At 41.5% G+C, this 21,899-nt stretch overlaps 1 protein-coding gene and 1 long non-coding RNA gene across 5 annotated transcripts in view; one reads left to right on the top strand and one right to left on the bottom strand.

Moving 5' to 3' along the window:
- RCOR3 (REST corepressor 3) overlaps window positions 1-15,466 on the bottom strand; it is a 47,408-nt gene extending 31,942 nt beyond the window's left edge. For 2 of the 4 annotated variants that reach the window (XM_053310353.1, XM_053310326.1), the window contains exons 1-3: window positions 15,286-15,466; window positions 14,141-14,197; window positions 2,085-2,162 (exon numbers count right to left, since the gene is read on the bottom strand). In XM_053310353.1, coding sequence (XP_053166328.1) covers window positions 2,085-2,162; window positions 14,141-14,197; window positions 15,286-15,466 — 316 coding nt within the window. Of the gene's footprint in view, window positions 1-2,084; window positions 2,163-14,140; window positions 14,198-14,734; window positions 15,035-15,125; window positions 15,148-15,285 lie in introns of those variants that run through there. The other 2 variants (XM_053310336.1, XM_053310345.1) reach the window with 2 other exon arrangements.
- Window positions 15,467-15,548: 82 nt separating this feature from the next.
- On the top strand, window positions 15,549-21,507 carry LOC128351149 (uncharacterized). The gene is made up of 2 exons (XR_008319610.1): window positions 15,549-16,126; window positions 17,862-21,507. It is a non-coding gene; the product is annotated as an uncharacterized LOC128351149 (long non-coding RNA).
- Window positions 21,508-21,899: the final 392 nt, after the last annotated feature.

The following is a 21,899-nucleotide window of genomic DNA, read 5'->3' on the forward strand; positions in this document are numbered from 1 at the left end:
AGACAACTTCCACATTGTCACACTCATGGAATCTCTCCCCAACTTCCTCCTTGCAATGTCTGGAGAACACTATACCAGTGCCATCTGGGGCAGAGGTACACCTAGGTAATTTTGGAGCCTGGACCTAAAGGCCTTCGGAAGCTCCCTCCCACCACCGCCCTGGCTGCGAGTTAAGCAACACACACACACACACACACACACACACACACACACACGTGACACATGCAGTATTTTTAACACGTGGGTTCTTGAGGGCACAAACAGCAACTGAACTCACAAGAATGTAAGAATATAAAACAGGTATATTTATGCAAATATGCATTAGCAGAAACATTTCAACATGCAACGTAACATATTCCCATCCCACATATTTCTTTCCCCATTTCCCCCTCTGTCTCTAAGGCACCTAGCACAATCACACTTGGCCACCCGGCGACCACACCAGCCAGGACTAAAAAAGGATTTGGGGGCCAGAACCTAAGGTGTATACTCGTGGGTCAAATGGGCCGTAACCCAAAATTTGGCTTTTAAAAAGCCAAATCTGGCAAAAATCTCAGGGATTCAAATGACCAATTTGTGTGGTACTAGCATATATTAGTGACAGGCATCAGAAGTATGTGATTTGAATGGTAGTAAATTGGAGCTTGTTATAATGTGTAGTTGACAGTTTTGCTCCAAGGCCATTAATGCTTTTGCCAAGAAAGTACAGTGTCTTTTGTTGCCGGTCTTTATGTGGCGATGCTACACAAAGCACAGATTTTTGGCAGTAAGGGAACTGCAACAGGAGCAGGTGAAGCTGGTGAGTTCCTAAAGGTGGGAGGCACTAAAACTTTGTGTGGACACATAACCACCCCATCCCACATCACAGGCGCTCTTACCCCTGGATTTCGGGGAACAAAATATGTATTACTACTAACTCTTCTCTATACCACTATAACATACTATATTGGTTTTCAACTGACTTCACAAAAAGTTAGGAATACTTGCCTTTAACTGAGCTGTTGGATGGTAAAGAAATAACTTGGGGGAGCAGCTATATATATGTAGTGGCACTGAAGCATATTAGGACTCCAATAGGACACATGAGCCTCTGACCAACATAATATTCCCCAGATACTAAAGAGCTGGGGGAATGGGAAGGGATTAACTGTCAAGATTCCTCAGCACCACCCTTTTATAAGGATGTGTGACATCTAACCAGACTGATACCCCCCATCAGTCTAGAAGCTGAATTCACTTATTTAATGCAGGAGTGCACTTTTAACACCTTGACAAACTAAACAATTCACCACAAGAAAATACTAGCTGTGTTCTGAATTGTTATTCTATTTTTTTAACAACACTAGAATGCACTTGAAAATTAAGCACTCAACAATATTAACAACATTTAATACTTACTAAGAAGGGTTTAAAAAACAAACAGCCAGCAATATCTTTTAGTAGCAACTTGTCTAACCAGGGAAAGCATTAAATACAGATGGCTCAGCATCCTTAAACAGAAAACATATTAGTCAGTTCCACGTAAAAATAAATATGAAGCCCATATATGAGGCTGATTCACATGCATATGGATAGGCATTAAATTCCCAATCCTTGTGGTGTGCACATTCCCAGAAAGCATGTCATGAGAACCTAGAAGTTTCTGTCGATCCCTGGGTGGCATTGTGCCAACCAGGCATTTAACTAGGATTTTCAATCTTAGATTTGAACTCGGCCTGTCAATCCTGGTTAAATAATGGGGTTTAGCAGTATAGATCTGGGATTGGTGAAAATGTCTGGATTCTGACATGTTCTGCAGGAGCACACATGCCGCAAGGATCTAGGATTTAATGACTACCTGGAATCAGTATGATCATGTGCACCAGCCCATAGATTGTAATGTGCAATCTAATCGTAGAGGTTAGTTTGTTACTGGCTATAGCTTTCCATTTTATGTACACTTATATTTTGTGTTAGATTTTTAGCTCTTCATGCATCAGCTGTATGAGTTTCAAATTTATTCCTACAAGGAAGTGTTTAATGTGAAGCAGTCTTTATACAGGGCAAATGCTAGATTATTGTTTCATGCATTATACAAAACTTACACTTGGCATCTGGAATACTGTGATATGGAGACCACACAAGCATCCCTCCATTGTCTTTATCAGTGTATTTTGTAGCTCCTGGAAGAAAAAAAAGTTATGTTGTTCAATGTTTCAGAGAACACTTCCACAAACAATAAACACAGTATCTGTACATAACTGCTCTGTTGCCTGTTTGCTTTCATTTTTGTTGTTTTATTGTGAAAAATTATTCATGTGAGCCCCACAAGCAGCACTGTGCTGGAGAAGCAGAAACATTTTAAATGAAATGAAATGGGGGGGGAGAGACACCAATAGTGAAGTATAAAAAGTGGACAACATATAATCCACTTTTTTTAAAAGGCACCTTGTAAAATCATACATCCATTCTCAGAGTTGGTCCTGCAACCAATAGTTTTAGTTTTGTTTTGTAACCATTATTGTGAAAACAAGTTTAAGCATATTAAAATAAGATAATGCAGTGTGATGAGGTTTGTTTCCAAAGATTAAAAAGTTAATTTGCAATGAAGGGACAGCTGGTGTCTACCTGTGAACTCTCAAGAACGAAGACAGTACAGACCCAATACAGCAACCAATTATCCTGCAGCACTAGTCTGAGGATTAGGTAAAGACAGATATGGGGTGGGGGTTGAAAAGTTGGCATTAAAAAGTGGTTTGTGTGGTTTTTATGGAGTTTTATTAATTTCATTTTTTGTAAACTGCTTTGGGATGGGTTTTATGAAAGGCAGTATAGGAACAGAAAAACAGGTTGCTCACCTATAACTATTGATCTGGAAGTGATTCATTGCAGTCATAAGAGTGGGTTCTGTGCCTGTGCGAGACCATTCAGGCAGAATTGACTAGCTCCTCAAAGCGCTTAGCCCCACCCCCTGCATGTGGTGCACTTCCTCAGTCTGGGTGAGCTAGCATTTTCTCCTCAGTTCCTGAAGGACCAACATTTGGATTCAACCATCATATGGAATCAGTCCACAGTTCAACAAGGTAAGTAGCACTCCATGTTCTATAAACATACATTTTGTCACTTTGCATACTGCATCGGGGCCGGCGGGAAGGTCTTACGACTTCAATGGATCACTTCCAGATAAATAGCTACAGGTGAGCAACCTGTTTATCTGGACTGAGATCCATTGCACTCATAAGGGTGAGTGACTAACGAGCTGTCATTCTGGAGATGGGTGTAGTATGCTAAGGTAAGACCCTTTTCAGCATACCCCACTCCTTTTCAGCACACCCCTCTCAAAATTGGCCTGAGCTGCAGAACAAAGGTCTAATATGTAGTGCTTCAACAAAGGTATGCTCAGAGGACCAAGTTGCTGCAGTGCAGATGTCTCTGAGCTTAATACCAGCCATATGGGCAGCAAAAGTAGTGTAAGCCCTGGTATGAAGTAGCATGAGCCCAAATGGTCTTACCTTTTGATATTTGTAGGCAATGTAAATGAGTTCCACAATCCAGTGGGATAGCCTTGTCTAGAAATCTGGCAACCTTTCACTTTGCCCTTGTAACCAGTTGCTGGGGTGTAACAGCAGGAGAGAGGGCATGCCCTCAACTCCTGCCTGTGGCTTCCAGCAGCATCTGGTGAGCCACTGTGTGAAACAGGATGCTGGACTAGATGGGCCCTGGGCCTGATCTATCAGGGCTGTTCTTATGTTCTTATGATCTCGAATTTGTTGATAGTATGAAATTAGTTAAAATTGTTGTATTCTTTATGTCATGTAAGAACAGAACTATCAGAACTGAGAGACAGTGGAACATGAGCTAAACTTTGACTTAAATAGACAGGCCCAGATTCATGTTCTGCTTGACAGTTAAAGTACAAAAATGTGAGAATAGTAGTTTTACTTCTCATAGGTAAGCAACCTTGTTACAGCTAAAATAATCCTATGTGCCAGGCCTCTTAACCAGAAGATGCAGTCAGTTCTTGTAAAGTGTCAGGAAAGAGAATCCTTGGGGATAATAATGTCTAGAAGGCAAAGTAACTGTGTACTGAAAAGGACAAGAACATTAAATGCACAAATGTTGGAATTGGTGAAATATTTAGTTTGTTCTCGGCATGTCTAAGTCACTCCTTATCTATGACTGAAAGTGCTGGTTAATGTAATTGACCTGCAAATGTAATTAACAACAACAATCATGCTGTAACAAAAAAAAAATATTTGAATCTGGGATACTATTAGATATCTCATCTATCCACACAGTGGTCACTATGGTGTTTCTATATAAATAAGAGATTCCTGCTTATACCACTTGTTTATAGTGCAAACAATGAGGGGGAAAGAAGCATAAGTGGGAAAAGTAAGATTGGGAACCACAGGCAGGTAGTTTTTCCTTTGAAAGCCAAACCACCTTTATTTTTATACAGAAGTAGATACAACCAAAGGGGACCCCACCCCACTCCCCAGGATGTAAATGCAGTTTGTGCAATTTTCATCAACCCCACACTCCACCAATGAGGCAACATATTCATTGTGAATAGGATTTGCAAGAAATGTAGAATGTCTTGTACCAGGATCTTTTACAAGCTCCCTTCTGACCCAAAGCTGCCCCTCAAGTGTCATTTGGCACTTGTGGGTCAAAAGGGAGCTTGTACAAGAACAAGCCTGACTTTTCATATGTTCCCTGATAAAACAGTATGCAAGTGAATATAGACTATTCCATCTGATATCTAGAAGATATATCCTTGGGGATGAAAGATATTATGGGGCTAGTCCAAGCCATGATATGTTTTCTATAACTTTTCACTACTGAAGGCTTTCCTTAAAAATACCCACTAATAAGGAGAAGTGATTAATACCTTCTATATTTAGTCAATATGCCTGGGATCCAACATCAGCTTATCCCATATAATATATCCAGAGAGTGCACTGAAAAGATTGCTCAAACCCTTAAGGAAATTGATCTGATGATAAAGCTCATGCTGAAATAGAATTTTACAGATTTCAGTGGCATTTTAACCCCAAGGGTCACTCAAAAACAAGAGTGGGCCGGACTAGAAAACAAGCACAGAAGATGAATATTCACATGTAAGAAGGCAGATGCATTAACTAGAGGACCAAGCACAAGCTAATAATTTGAAGAAATGTAGCAAAAATATCAACTTATTTTGGGGGTGAATGAGGTCCCAGTCACATTGCCACAGGAAGACAAAGGGAAGGGAGCATGCATACAAAACAGAAGCTGACAAGCTGACAACAGAAGACAGAAGCTGACAAGTATGATAGGACTGCTCCCTTCAACAATGATAAAAACAGGACATTCATATAAAAAGTAGTATGGACAAAGGAGATGCAGAAGTTCACACAATCTTAACTTATGAATGCTGGAGGACTACCTGGAGCTATTTACAGAAATACAGAAAAGTACACATCTCATTAAGCATTTCATCAAGAAAGCCCTTGAAACAGTTATTCAAGAAGCTGATCTTACCCAGGCTATAAAAAGCAGTAAAAGAGGTTGTCCACAAAATCTTGTAATTGGGCATTATTGATGAGTAACAAAACATTGGCAAAAATGTTTTGACTGGTGCCCAAAGCAGAATGCTCTGTTTGCAATTTACATCAATAGGCATTGCATACCAGACCTATCAGATTAGCTAGGGACTTCCCAATATTTATTAACAGTCAACCTATCAAAGATTGCTTTCAAGGAAATTACCCAAGAAAAAGCTGTTTCTTCATTACCTTCAGCCTGCAACTGTTTATTTTTAGCAATTTTAATTTGGCCTACCCAGAAAATATCAGAACAATAGGAGGTCACTTTGGACCAGCTCAGATAAAGGAAATAGATAGTACAGACCTTTATTTATCTCCTAGTCTAAAACGTTTTTAAAAATAAGCATGGCAATGTCTTTTCAGTTGTTAGAACTCTGGGTATGTATGGACTGCATCACTTTTGTGTTGTAATACATGCCTAACACAAGGCTAACAGAAATCAAGACTACAATGCCAGAAGACTCCGCAGATCAACCGAAAGGCTGCTTCTGTGGGCCAGCTTACTATCAGCCACTCCATCGACAGTTCCTTTTGCCACCTTCCTCCAGAAGGAAAAACCTGGACTGTATCACCACCTGCCATAATAGACTGCAACGCACCCACCTATGCATCCCTAATTGCATTGTATCTTTTAATTGTAGCCCACTTTGGGAGTTAATCTTGGCTGAAAAGTGAGGTATAATCAAAGGCAATTAAAGTCATTCTGTCTCAGCAAAACTTTTAAAACATGTTGCCTGTTTTAATCTGCTGATGTTTCAAGCGAAGTTGTTTTGATTTTATGTTTTGATTTTGATTTTTTTTGCAAGCTTTCTTGGTTGTAGTTTTATACTGAAAGGTGTGGTGCAACTATATGAATAAATAATTAAAATTTAGTATCTGGTGGTCACCACTGGAAATGACCAAATTTGATAGATCTTTGGTCTGATCCACAAAGCAGCTCTTATGATCAAGCAAGACACTGGCTCCAAATACTAGTAGCAATCCTTTCATAGATGGTTCCATGCCTCCTTAAATGATGCACAGCATCATTTAGATCAGGTATTCACAACACTGGATCCTCAGGTGTTATTGGACTTCAACTCCCATAATCCCCAGCTCCAGTGTCCTTTGGTTGGGGATTATGGGAGGTGAAGTCCAATAACATATGGGGACCCAACATTAAGAATCTCTGATTTAGATGGCCTATTCTTCTAAAAATACTTTCTATTTTAAAAAATTTCAGAGTACAGATAATATCAATGTGAGAACAATTATCATTGTCAAATTGGTCAAGTTATAAATGTCATCATCTATGTATATTTCACTTGTTACATATGTTTTTAATAAATGAACACTTATCTTAATCATTCTGATCTGGACTGTGTTATTTTAGATTTATCTATATAATTGAGAAAAGGTATCCAATGTAGCAGGAAATTATCTTTAAGATGAGGATTAATATGTATTTTGATTGGTGAAAAGATTTTATCCATAACTAAGATGTCCCAAATTTTATCAAACCAGTTCTTGACTGCTGGTGTGTGTGTGTGTGTGTGTGTGTGTGTTCCCCTCTGCAACCCTTAGCTTTTTCAAACCTGACCATCAACAAAGGATTTGCAATCAATTCATTATGACATAGTAATGGGCCACAACCATGTGTTTCTCTAAGCAGAAAAACAATGTATCTAACAGAATGGTCTCTATATATTGGATGGCTTCACAAGACACACTAAAAACGAATGGCCAGTTCCCAGAGTTTGGCGGCAAGCACAATTTTCAGAAGGAGAGGTATATACTGAAGTGGATAGGTTCTCATGACATGACCAATTTTGGCATATTCTGCCCAACCTTCAGATTTGAAACCAACACCAGTAACCAAGATTTGATGTTGGTTCTGGAACTGAAAGTTGGGTGGAATATGCAGACTTTTGCATGTTCACATGACACAACCAATGTCAACATATCACCCCACCACTGGAAGTTGGACTTGCTGCTGAACCTTTCGGCTTTTAGCAGTTGTGTAAAGCCATCCATTGTCATATATGCTCCCAAATTAATTTTATCTTAGGCAGTCCCACCATAAATGAAAGTATCTTCCTCTCTTTCAACTGTCTCTCCAGCATGCTGATGGGTAATTTGGCTGGATATGATTCAATAATGTTGGGATACATGCCATCTGGTGATTATCTTAAAAGTAAGCTCTTTTCTATTGGGAGAAGTAGAGTTTAAAGTCCCTGAGTGAGACCATATTAAATCCCACTGATCTTTACTAATTTCCTTGTCAATGTCTTGTGCCCAATAGGCATGAAAGAGGTATTCTTCTTTCAAATTTTCTTGTTCATTAATTCATAAAGTTTGGAAAGTAACCCCTTATTTATAAAATTATCTTGAAGTTAAATATTTTAAAAGTCCATACATGTTCTTGAAATAGAGCTTTAAAAGTTGTTTTGTAGGTGTTGATGTATTTAAAACATGGAATTTTTGTAAACAAAATTTTGGGCAGCAGATTTGCTTTAGAAGGCAGCTTATGTGTTATAAATTGCCCATTCTTAAATGCACAAGAATGAAGGACTCAGAACTGTAGTCTTTCAGCTATTAAATGATTAAAAAACCCATCATGACCCTGGTCAAGGATGAAATCTTTGGTCAAAGATGAAAATATTGAACTATTGGGAAGGAAAGAAGGAATAGCTTTTAGGATGCCATCCATCTCCTGCTATTAACTTATACAAAACCAGTTCTCTCAGATTACTGATCATTTGCCTCTCAAGGAATTCCATAGCATGAAGGCTCCAATACAGGCAAATTATGAAATGATGCTTCAACCTGTACCCTTCAACTTTGACATGATTCATCTATCTGTTCAATTACATATGAACATGGATTGTCCCTCCTCTAGTTGCACCACTGAATGCGTCCACAGGGAACTGAAATGTTTGTAAGGTCTGATCCCTCAATGAGTAAATCAGAACACCAGGAGAAAGAACAGTACTCAGCTGTAAAGGAAGATCCCACTGGCTCAACACCTCTCAGGCAGGTTCCAGATGGTGTCCCTTGGAGACTGCTGTTCTTCAAAATCTGAACTTTTGTATGGTGTCCCTCAGGGCTCCGTATGGTCTCCGGTGTTTAACATCTACATGAAACCGCTGGGAGAGATCATCAGGAGATTTGATGCAGGGTGCTATCAGTATGCTGATGACACCCAAATCTATTTCTCCATGTCAGCATCATCGGGAGAGGGCATAACCTCCCTAAATGTCTGCCTGGAGTCAGTAATAGGCTGGATGAGGGATAACAAACTGAGACTCAATCCAGATAAGACGGAGGTACTTATTGTGCAGGGTCGGAACTCAAGAGACAATTTTGATCTGCCTCTTCTGGATGGGGTCACACCTCCACAGAAGGAACAGGTACGCAGTCTAGGGGTGCTTCTGGATCCAAGTCTCTCCGTGGTGTCCCAGGTTGATACGGTGGCCAGAAGTGCCTTCTATCAGCTTCAGCTGATACGCCAGCTACGTCCGTTTCTTGAGTTAGATGACCTCAAAACAGTGGTACATCTGCTGGTAACCTCCAGACTGGATTACTGCAATGCGCTCTACGTGGGGCTGCCCTTGTACATAGTCCGGAAACTACAGTTGGTCCAGAATGTGGCAGCCAGGCTGGTCTCTGGGTCATCTAGGAGAGACCATATTACTCCCGTATTGAAGGAGTGACACTGGCTGCCAATATGTTTCTGGGCAAAATACAAGGTGTTGGTCATAACCTATAAAGCCCTAAACAGCTTGGGCCCTGGGCTTTTAAGAGAATGTCTTCTTCATTATGAACCTCACCACTCATTGAGATCATCAGGAGAGGTCCGTCTGCATTTGCCTCCGGCTTGTCTGGTGGCTACTCAGGGACGGGCCTTCTCCGTTGCTGCCCTGAGGCTTTGGAATGCGCTCCCTAGTGAAATAAGAGCCTCCCCATCTCTGACATCTTTTTAAAAGTCTCTAAAGATGCATTTCTTCACCCAGACTTTTAACTGATATTGTTTTGATTGTTTTAATGTTGTTTTTAGAATATTGTTTTAAAATTTTAAATTGTGTTTTAAATTTCTTGCTTTTAAATTTTTTTGTTTTTATTTTTAATTAATGTTTTACTTTTAATCTTGTTGTAAACTGCCCAGAGACGTAAGTTTTGGGCTGTGTAAAAATATGATAAATAAAATAAATAAGGAGAAATTGAAAGAATGGAGGCTGAAAAATATGACTCCTGACATACAAAACAGAATGCAAATACACTCACAGGAAGTTTCCACAATCCCAACCTTGTGCTTGTCCTATGCAGTAGACTATTTACATGTTTCAGAAATTAAATGCTTCTGTGAGATTAGCAAGGGCAGTGACTACCCAGCCATTTCTTATCTCAGGTAAATATAGATGTTAGGATTAATTAAGAAAAAGGTTAAATTTTCCTCCTAGGGTCTCAGGAAAATGGCACTGCCATCAGGGAGTTAGTCATTCTACTTTGCTCTGCTGCAAGTAGAGGGGGAAGGGAGCACAAAGGGACCTATCAGACTGACTTCTTGGACCCAGAAGCTCTAAGGCAAGATACAACACCAGGGGATTATCCCTCATGCTCTAATCTGCACACAAGGGACAAACTGTTGTCTCTATTTGCCACTGGCCTAGGAGGCAATAATCCCAGGCCAATGGTGAAGAACAAGAAGAGTGCACATGACCAGAGCAGGAATTAGGCACAATGCCCCATAATTCTTATTTAGAAGACTAAATCTGGCAGAGCAATACCCCCTATACAGCATGCTGAAGGCCACCAAAGTATTGCCAATTGCACTGCATCAGAATGCATCTCTGTTAAAAATCTTGGTTAAATATATTTTGAATGATAATGGAATGGTTTCGCCTACTTGTAAAACATAAAGTAATGTTTTGGCTACAGTGTCACAAAGCAATATCTGTGCCACTGTAGCTCAAAGGATCCTTATGATTCAGTCACCATACTGCAATCCTTTTAATACGTTCATTATAGAGCTCTACTAAAGTATGTAACAACAATTAGGGATGTGCACAAATCGATGTTTTTTATTCGATTTGTGCTCCAAACAAATCACCCCTGATTTGTTTTGTATCCAAATCTACCCCTCCAAATCACCCCAGATTCTATTTGTACTTGCTTTGATTCAATTCAGATTCAGACCACTTAAAAAGGTCCTAGGGCCACCACATTTGGGTGGTTGGTAGGTCCCCATGGGTGCCATCTAACACCCAAATTTCAAGGCAGTGGGGGTTGATTTTTAATGAATTTTAGTTTTTACTTATTTGGAACATTTCCGCCATAGGAACAATGGGGATTCAAAGTTGCCATATCCTAACCCTAACACAGATCCCCAGCTTGCTTGCGTGCTTGCTTGCTTTTAAAGCTAAGCTCTAGCCCTTGTAGAAGTGGAGGTATGGAGAAAAATGTGCAGTCACTATTTTTCAAGTGTTTGGATTCTTTGGTGTATAATAACTGTTCCTCATAATGAATCCCTATGAGGATTCATTGCACGACATTTAATTTTGACTGTCACTAGACAGTGCCAACTGTCAACTGCCATGTGCCAATTACACCCCACACCCACCTGCAAGGCAGTGGGGTACTCATTTTAATTTTTAGGAATATTGAAATGTTTAGATTCTTTGGTGTATAATAACTTTTCCTCATAATGAATCCCTATGAGCATTAATTATACATCTTCATTTCTTCTATTCATTTTGACTATCATTGGACAGTGCCAACTGTCAACTGCCATATGTCAACTACACACACACACTGGGGTACTCAGTTTATTTTTAAGGTATTTGTTAAGTGTTTAGATTCTTTGGTGTCTTCATTACACACCTTCATTTGTTCTGTTCATTTTGACCCCACTGCTTTGCAGGTGGGGGTGGGGAATTAGTGGCATCCCATGTTCCAACTACCCTGCAACCCACAAGCCACTGGGTACTCAGTTTATATTTTAGGAATATTTGAGGTGTTTAGACTCTTTGGTGTGTAATGAATCCTCATAGGGATTCATTATGAAGAAAGATTATTAGACACCTAAGAGCCGAAACACTTGGAAAATAATCCTAAAACATAAACTGAGTAGTACCCCACTGCCTTGCAGGTAGGAGTGGGGTTTAGTTGGCACATGGCAGTTGGCACTGTCAAAAAGAATAGAAGAAGTGAAGGTGTGTAATGAATCCTCATAGGGATTCATTGAGGGAAAGTTATTATACAGGAAAGAATCCAAACACTTGAAAAATAGTGACCACACATTTTGCTCCATAACTCCATTTCTACAAGGGCTAGCGCTTAGCTTTGTTTTTTAAATGAAAGCTGGGAATCTGGGGGAATTAATAGAAGGGATCCAAATTTCAAATTGATTCAAATTGAATCAGGTGCAATTCGATTTGTACCTGAATCTAGCCAATGGACCACAGGGGTGATTTGTTTTGTCTCCAAATCACCTAAATCAGCTAGATTCGGGTACAAATCGATTTGTACCTGAATCAATTTGCACATCCCTAACAACAGTCATAACGTTTGCCAGTTTTGTTGATTTATATGTTATTGTTTCATATTTTTATTTATTTGCTTATACCTATGTAAACACTTTGGGAACTTTTGTTGAAAAGCAATCCATAAATATTTGCTTTGTTTGTATTCATTTGTATTTAAGCACTGAAGGCTGTCCAACAACCTGTTTACAAATAGTCTAATATCAAAGAAAAGTATTCTGTATACTGGCATGGCAACTTCAGGGTAAAGTCATAAGATCATTTCTAACACATTATACTATGAGCCAAAGTTTTCAGTAAGTTGACATGGTTCATCACATCTTGGAAAGCTTTGAAAATATGGGTTGAGCAGGACAAAGACCAGTGATTTTCAAATAATGTACTTGGGAACCCTGTCTAAAGGACATCACAGCAGTTATCCATCTTCCCTGCCACAGGGGAAATGCTGGAGGGATTCTAGGTTGTGCTCTGCTTACATAGGGCAACTGCTAGACCTAACAGATCTGGCCATTATGTGTCATGCACAAACTGAACACAGTCTTAATACATGTCTAAGAATCCTCTGCAATATGGGCAGGGATTCTAGGGCAGATGTATAGGTGCTCCATAGCAAACTAACCAATATGGAAAGAATTCTCTGAGAATACAAAGCTTGAAATCCACAATTTAGAGACTATATGAGTTTCACATGCCAAGCCACAAACCAAGAGTCAACTCATAGTGGTGAAGGGGACTCTAGACTACAATATGTATGTAAGTATACTAAATCTGTTAGTGTTTATTTTGTTACAAGCGACTCAGATGGTTATCCCTCCAGAACTCATGATGGCCTCAACATGCAAGCACCATGTTTGTTTAATACAGTGAACTTATCTGCTATTAAATTTGTATTTTGTCACTTGATCTATAAATCAATTAATGCTGAATGTATTTCAGCATACAATATTTCCACAAGCTAGATGCTTTCAGTGTATCTTCTGCACTGGGATGGGGCTGTAGCTCAGGGGCAGAGCATCTGCTTAACATGCAAAAGGTCCCAGGTTCAATCCTCAGGTAGGGCTGAAAAGAATTCCTGCCTGAAGCTGCCAATCAATGCAGACAATACTGAACTAAATGGACCAATGTTCTGACTCAGTCTTTATCTTTATTTTAATTGTGTGAAAAAGAAACAGATTCCTCATCAACAAACCCAACAAACATAAAACAGGAGAAAAATGAATTGTTATAATTTATAAAAAAGTATAAATCCCCTGCTCCCTTAAAAGTTTTCCGTCCAATATTTCAAATACAAGAAAACCATAACAAGGACTGAAAGAAATTCCAACATAAGGTGAACCGTAAAAGAAGAGCATCACTATGGCAGGAGGATCCAACTGACAGATCTAGGTATAGATCCAGGGAGCAAGAGCAAGTTGATAGTGATATTCTGGCCAAAGCAAGAAATGAGGAGGTATTTGGATAATATTAAGTGCTTTGTTATGTACACGCAAACCAATAGCAACTTAAGTCGGTATCAAGGAGCACAAGCCTGCCTGAAACACTCACCAGATGGTTAACTGAAGCGTTATCTACAATATTATAATCTTCAATGTCCCACACACTTTTAGTACATTCAAAAATCCATATGTCTATACAAATTACCAAGGCAGACAATATCCCCAGAACATGATCTTTCTTATAATTTAGTATAGATACAAGTCAATGGTTTTTTAAAAGAATATTTGCAACCTGCCCCCTCCCTAACTACAAGGTAGGAGTGTCTTTCCTCCCCGCTCTCTATACATCTGAGGCCTTTCCCCTTCAGCCCACACAGAGCAAAAAAGCTGGCTCTGCAAAGCTTCAGTGACCACAAATAAGCAAAACAAAGCCTTAAGGGGGGAAAAAGGGGAAGAAAACCCCACACCTTTAACCTTCACAAATGCAAGTCACACAGGGTATTCAACTGAACGCAAGCATATTCACCTTCTCATTTTAAGCGCACACAATAAACCCTCATTTGCAAAAGAGCAACAACATATACAACTATAAATCAGAAACATATATATTTACCAGGATCAAAATCGGGGATGCGAGCTTGATAGTCTGCTCCGACCCTCATTCCTACATCTGCAATGGAAGGAAAAATAAATGCATCACTTAGAGGGACTGTCTGGGGTGGAGTGGGTCGGGTCAAAAAGATGCCTCTTTCTTCAGTGATGGAGGTGTGATCTTTAAACAATATAACTGTGCAGATTGAGATCTAGCATAACCACAGTCAATCCAGTCCAAGACCAAAAATGCAGGAACTGCAGGTGAGCCTTTCTATTCTTATAGCCTCAAACCCCTGAACAAGTGAGAAGAGAGAAAGAGAGATGACTCCCCCCGCCCCACTTCACGCCCCACATACACCGGAAAAAGAAAAGCCTACTTCCCCTTCCCAATCCAAGTAGGGAATAATTTCCAAAAGGTGAAAAATTATTTTTAAAAGGGAACTACCAAAAAATAAAATAAAAAGCCTAGACTCCCCACGCTCCTACAGCAATATTCCCATCACTTTATTGTGCGGCACTGTGTTGGCTGCGTGGGTGTATGCCTCAGCGTGCCTCTCACACAGAGCGAGGCACAGACAGACGAGACATAATAAAGAGCTGCACGTAGAGAGACCTGCATGCACCGCTGCTTCACGGCAGTCCCCGCATCTTCAGATGCGCACTCCAATGTGCAAGGCTTACAGCGGCGAGTGTGCACAGCTGTACACACACCTAAGAGGCAATGCAATGCCGCGCCCGGGCTGCGGTTGCATTACACGTGTGTCCATTGTGAAAAATGCACACCCACTCCCCGCGGGACGGATGGATAGACAGACGGGCAGGCACAGAATCGCGTCGCGCGCAAGCGAGGCAAGGAGGCGCGCCGGAGGGAGGCGCGCGCGCACACACACATCCCCACAGTTTTCCGTTTCCTCCCTCACACTCCAGCCTGTCACACGCGCCCGCGCGCGCGCGCCCTCCCTCCCTCCCTCTCCACACATTTGCGCGCGCGCGCGGACACTCACACATACACCCCCCCGCCCGCCGCCGCATATATACTGGCTCCATGCAGTCGTCGCCAGCCAGCCAGTCAGTGCGCAGTGGCGGGGCGGCTAGGCCCAACTTGGCCCTCTCAGGAAGGGGGGAGCCGGGAGGAGAGGAGGAGGAGGAGGATGAAGCCCGCACCGTGCTCGTCTCCGCCATCGCCGCCTCCGCCGCCGCCGCCACCACTCTCCTGCTCTGAAAAGTGCCCGTTGGAACCGGGGCTGCCATTGCTGCCGCCACCGCCGTTCTTGGTGCCGTTGGAGGCAGCCCGACTCTTGCCGCCCCCCAGGAGCTCGGCTCCTTTCTCCATCATGCCCGGCATGACGGCTGAAGGGGCGAGGGGGCGGCGGGCGGTGGCAGCGGCTGCCGAAGGGGGGAAAAGTTAATACGGAGCCGCCATGTTGGTGCCCCTTTTCCCCCGCCCCCCCGCGGCTCAGGCCGCCGCGGCGCCGGCGCCTCCTCCCTTCTCTCCCCCCCTCCCCGCTCCCCTCCTCCGCCCACGGGTCGGGGATCCCTCCGCGGTGTGGCCCAGCCGGATCTAGCCTCACGCGTTGGAAGCTTCAAGAGAAGGCGCAGGGAGGCGCGGAGGTTGTCTCCGCGCTTGGCCGGCGGCTGGGCTGGCTTCTGCCGCGCTTAGTCGAGGCAGGCCGAGCGGTGGCCGTGACTGACAAGAGGCCGCGGCGCTGTGGCGGCGGAGGGATGACTGAGGGGAGCTGATGTTTGGGAGCCGGAGTGATTCCTCTTCGGGGGAGACGCGCTCCTCCGGTCTCTTCCCGCCCCCACCCCGGCAGGCGGCTCACTCAGGAGGGGGAAGGGGACCCGCATCCTGCTCGAATGGGGTGTTTCGAGTTCCATAGAGTTCCATGGGATATTTGTGTACGTCTATGATTGCAGCTTTATACACGATGGGGAAGAGTTCAGGAACCTGAAGACTAGGTCCACTTCATACATTCACATGAAACCCTCATCTGGAGAGGATTAGGTGTGTGATTTTTGTACACGTAGACAGTTGCTGTGTGTACATGTAATGAAAAGCCGTGCATGATGTGGGTGCTTTGCGCATGATAACTTGCAAGGGGATGAGGGATATTTAGAAGTACCTTCCATCCTGGAGTTCTGTAAGGTGAAGCAACTTTCAGGATTTGTTCAGGTATGTTTTTCCATTGCTGGCTGTATGGAACACCAGCATCTGCAGACGATCTGCATGTATGAAACTGACATAAATGCAGTTTCATGTATCTATCTAAAGCTCTGGAGATAGTTTTCATAGTGCTTGACCCATCAGCAGCGCTTCTCTGAGGGGAATACTTGAGCCATAAGTGATGTGGGCAGAGCAGGCAACAAGTGATTGGCAGTGCAACCTTCAACTTGGGTGATAATATGGCAGCCTAAAATAAACTGGATCTTGGGCTCTAAGTGGGAAACATGAACTTCCTCCCTGTGTGGGAAAAGTGCCCCATGCTACTGCAAAGCAATAGAGGGAAGTTCATTATTCAGCTGAGACACATTGCATTGAACAAGTGTGCAGACCATGCACAGTGTACACGGCAACATCTGGAGGCCCCCAGGTTGGGAACCACTGGTCTAGAGCATCTGCTTGGCAAGCAGAAGGTCCCTGGATCAATCCCTGGCAGCATCTCCTGGTAGGGCTGGGCAGGACAGGTGCCAGACTATTTTATGGAGAGCCAGCGTGGTGTAGTGGTTAGAGTGCTGGACTAGGACCAGGGAGACCTGAGTTCAAATCCCCATTCAGCCATGAAACTAGCTGGGTGACTCTGGGCCAGTCACTTCTCTCTCAGCCTAACCTATTTCACAGGATTACTGTGAAAGAGAAACTCAAGTATGTAGTGCACCGCTCTGGGCTCCTTGGAGGAAGAGCGGGATATTAATGTAAAAATAATAAAATAATAAAAATATGATTGTTGATCTGTGCATGTGTGCACACATTCAGCGCATGAGCCATTGTATATAGGATCTGAACATTTTATAGGAGTCTTTGTATTTACTTTCAGAATGAGCGAATGTATAATCATTCGCACAAAAACATGTACATGTGCACAGACATCTGTACATGCCATACAATGTAACCTGAATTTTCAGTGGCCTAGTATGAACATTTACACAGTGGAGTACAGACAGATTACCCACCCACCACCTTGGATAAGAATGTGTTGGTTTATTTGAGTCCTGCAAAAGTACATTGATCTATGAATATTCCCTACCCACATGCTATATCTGTCACAAAAATAGGTGGACTGAAATTCAGGAGGGCTACATGTGGATGAAATGTATGTAGTAGTCTACACACTGGTGAATGCTTGGAAGTTTTTGATTCAATCCCATAGACTACTACTACTACTGAAATTTATATACCACTCTTCAGTCAAAATTGTCAAAGTGGTTTACATAGAAAAATAAATAATACATAAATAAGATGGCCCCCTGTTCCCAAAGGACTCACAGTCTAAAAAGAAACATAAGGCAGATACCAGCAACAGCCACTGGAGGGATGCTGTGCTGGGTTTGGATTTGATATAGACTACATCTATATTCAGTAGCTAGTAAATTCACCTATCAGGTTTTCCACAAGACTTCCACTCATCTGCATCTGGCATTGTAAAATAGGACTTCCAGATCACATGAAGTAGTTTACAAGCAGTCTTGAACTCTGCAACACTTTAGAAATGAATCCTTTATCACTGTATTCTCATTCACAGAAAACTGGAAGATGAAAGATGGAAGTGGATATAATCAAGAGAACAACTATAGGTTGGGTGAGAAGGAATAAAGAATTGACAGGCCTGCTTCTTCTCTTAGGTCCAACTACAATGATACAAAAACAATGATTAAGAATGTTGCAAAGATAAATTTAAGCACACAACACAGTCTTAAGAATAGCTTTACACAGATTAGATATTTTTAAAAACAAGCTCCAACCATCCACTATATACAGAGGCCAACATTCTGTTCAGTAGAATGTTGGCTCTTTCAAGTTGTGCAGCAGCCCTGGTGGGTCCCCAACACCAATGTTCCACTGTGAGATTTCTGCTGGTGTCAGGAGTCCTAAACATTAACCCCCCACCCAGGGGCGTAACTACTATTAGGCAAGGGGAGGCGGCTGCCTGGGGGCCCCCACGCCTCAAGGCCCCCCCCCAGAGGCAAGTCACATGACTATATATTGTGAAGTGTGTGTGTGTGTGTGTGTATCAGCGAGGGGCCCATTTTAAAATTTTGTCTCTGGGCCCACTCCAGCCTCATTACGCCCCCACCCTATGCAATCAGTAGGGTTGTTCCTGCGATACAACACAATTCTGCACGTACAAACTTGGGAGTTTTTTTGAAATTAGTAGGGCCATGTTCACACATGCCACTTAGAGCATTCTTCAGTCTCCTGCTGTTGATGTGTGTGTATGAAAAACAGAAATAAATATACTTCTATCAGGTCTTGTAATTAATGGATGACAGTGCAGGAAGGTGAGCTTACAATTGCATTTCAAGCTTCCTCCATTTGTTGTCTTGCCTGTGAATAAGTGCTCTTTCTTAGTCTTCTAGCCCCCCTTTTTTTTTCAAGAGAAGTGTGTATATTTGGAGAAGGTCTCTTTTATATATTTTATTTTTATATTTTAATTTCCCATCCCTGTATATAAGTGTCACTATTCACAGGAACGAGGGGAGAAGAAAAGATGCAGCTGAGGAAGGAAATCCTGATTCTCGAACTGGAAGTCGAAGGCAGTTGCTACATACCCCTGGTACTGGCTCTGCTTTATATTGTATCTATTATATATTTTGAAGAATTGGTTGGTTTTTGCAATTAAGTTCCCGATGACCTACAGACACCAAATTTTGCATACACAATCCTGCCCCTGAAATTAGTTTAATGCACTACTTTTTACACTGGAATATGTTTGATGGAGATTTTTTAAAAAATTAAAGAAGAAATTCTGAATATCATACTTCCACGTTACCTACAGGTACCACATTTTGCATAAACAATCCAGCAACTGAAATTATCTGAATGCTCTGCTTTTTAACATGGAATATGCTGGGTGAAAGGTTTAAATAATATTTTTGTTACTTTTAAAATAAGAAATTCTGAATATAATAATCATATTTTAACTGTTACAGTTCTCAGCAGATTTTTAGTAATCAGATCAATAATTCAAAAAGGACATCATGTCCTAAAGAAGCAGAAGATATTTCTCAGATCCAAACAATGCCAACTCCAAATAAATGATTATCACCAGAGAGGTAGAAAATATTGATTGAAGATTCTTGTATCTTCCTATAAGTATAATCTATGTAAAATGAGTTTGCCTGGTCAACAACAGGTCTCACCTGCTTGCTTGCTTGCTTGCTTGCTTTATTTATTTATCAATCACATTTATATACCACCCAAACTTTTGTCTCTGGGCGGTATCTATATTTCTATATTATCTATATTTCTATATCTATATATTTACACACACACACACACACCACACACGTACATACAGGGCTGGTTCACACAATTACCTGCTATGTCAGTTTCCTGGGAATCTTTTTCTTCCATATCCATGACCATGTAACAGAAAACCTACGTATTAGTTGTCAGTTCTCATGCCCTTTAAACGTTTTATGTTTTGTTGTTTAGAACGGAGAGGGACAGGAGCTAGATTGGGATCTACTACTAAATCTTTGGGTGATTTATCTGCAAAGGTTTCTGACTCTCGATTATTTAAAAATAGCTGCCCTTCATTCTAAGTGTATGCCCAAGCCCCAGAGCCTCTGTCAAAGTAGGCCCCACATGCATGAAGTCTGTCCACTACTGGTTTAAGAGACTACTCCAGCACTTCAGTATGTACATTTTTAAAAAGCTCACAAGGCTTGGGTCTGGGCTATCTTAGAGAGCGCTTTCTGTATGATCCCCATCACATGTTGAGGTCATCTGGAGAGGTCCATCTCCAGTTAGCACCGATACCTCTGGTGGCGACTTGGAGCCAGGCCTTCTCTGTAGCTGCTCCTGGCCTATGGAATGCACTCCCAGCAGATATCTGTAATTTAGGCTCATTGTTGGCCTTTAAGAGAGCCCTAAAAACTTACTTGGTTGGCTTGGCCTTTAAAGGTTTTTAAATTGTTTTAAAGCATTTCAATTGGTTTTTAAATAGCTCTGAATTGTTTTAAACTTGTTTTTATATTGTTTTAAGCAGTGTGTTTTTGAATGGTGTTTGTTTTAATGTTTTTTAAAATTTGTTGTGCCAGAGCCTTTGGATGGGGCGGTCTAGAAATGCAATAAATAAATAATGAATATTAATAAATAAGACACTGTAAAGGTGAAGTTGGTAAAAGGAGAGAGTGGCAGGTAAACAGGTAGTGCCGAAAAGTGAGGTAACGCACATTTTATGAAATTGCATCCAAGTCTAGTTACAAGGCATCAAGGACCAATGTACAAACTGGAGTAGTTAAGTGGGGAAATTCTTCTCCCACGCTAGCTGGAAACTGTGTGGCAACATTTAAGCCAAGCAAATCATAACTTGTGACTGGTGGTAATGCACTTTAACTAAAGTGGGGAAATATTCCCAAATTATAATTAAAGTGGTTTTAAAAATCATGTGTAATTTTGGCCTAAAAGCCTTTCTATTTAAAAAAAAAGAGTGTGGGTTTTGTTTTGTAGTGCTGCAGGCTTTAATTAGTAGATTAATCAACCAAAGCTTTGGTCAACATTGAAGAGGGTCATTTTTAATTGGTGGACATGTGGATTAAGGGTATACTTGTTCATGTTCAGGAGATTACAGTTCTGTTTTGTTACTGCCATAGAGGATGGAAAACAAAATATTTCACAGTAGTCTGTTAACCCTGTCTTAACTTTTCTGGATCAAATTATAAGACATCTCATTCTTCCTTGAAAGGAACCTCTATCAAGGTGTTGGTAGTACTGTATGTATATATATTTACATTTCAGACAACTGATTTGTTAAAAGGCAGAGTCTTTTAACAACTTTCTTCTTATAAAAAGTCTTTTCTTATACAAAGAGCTGTTGCTCTGGTGTGGTGGTTCTGAGTTCCTGCTTTTTGAGGTGATGATTTAGTTTAGCTTTCTTCCCTTTTTGTTAGCTGTGAGGGACTCTTGGCTGAGTCCCAGCTGCATAGCTCCAGAGAGCATGCAGAGATCGCCATGAGGCAAGCTTTAATTTCGGAACTTCAAGCTAACAACTAAGATCTTTTAGCCTCCTGCCTAACACCAGGCAGGATAAAAGGTAAACACTAGGCAGGATGAAAGGACATTTTGGAATACTTACTATTGTACATCTTTTAATGCCTGTAAACTGCCTCTTCATAAACTGCTTCTTTATATTTACTTAAATAAACTAGATTTTAAAATTCTTGTTCCATTGTAAGGCTGACTGTGCTGAGTTAATTTACTGTGTTTGCCTCCTCATGTACTGCTAAAGGGGCAACATGCAACTGAAGAGGTTTGGGGACATATTTTGAGGCCACTAAGCAAAAACATTTATCCTGCAAGGGAGTGGTGGCAGCCCTACAGATGGAACCTGGGGCACAGTGAGACCAGCTGGACCCGGGCCATCTTTGACACACACCAGTATTCGCACATTATCTTCCCATCACCTGATACCTACCCCAATCCACCCCACCCAACCATCCCTGCAGAGTGCATCTCCCTGCCTCCATCCTGATTTCTCTGCTGATCTCACCTGCAACACGCAGAATATGCTGTGCACCAATCTCCCCCCATCTCCCTTTAACGCACAGTGGCTGCT

This window comes from Hemicordylus capensis, chromosome 1 (assembly GCF_027244095.1).
Source record: "Hemicordylus capensis ecotype Gifberg chromosome 1, rHemCap1.1.pri, whole genome shotgun sequence".
Lineage (NCBI taxonomy): Eukaryota > Metazoa > Chordata > Lepidosauria > Squamata > Cordylidae > Hemicordylus > Hemicordylus capensis.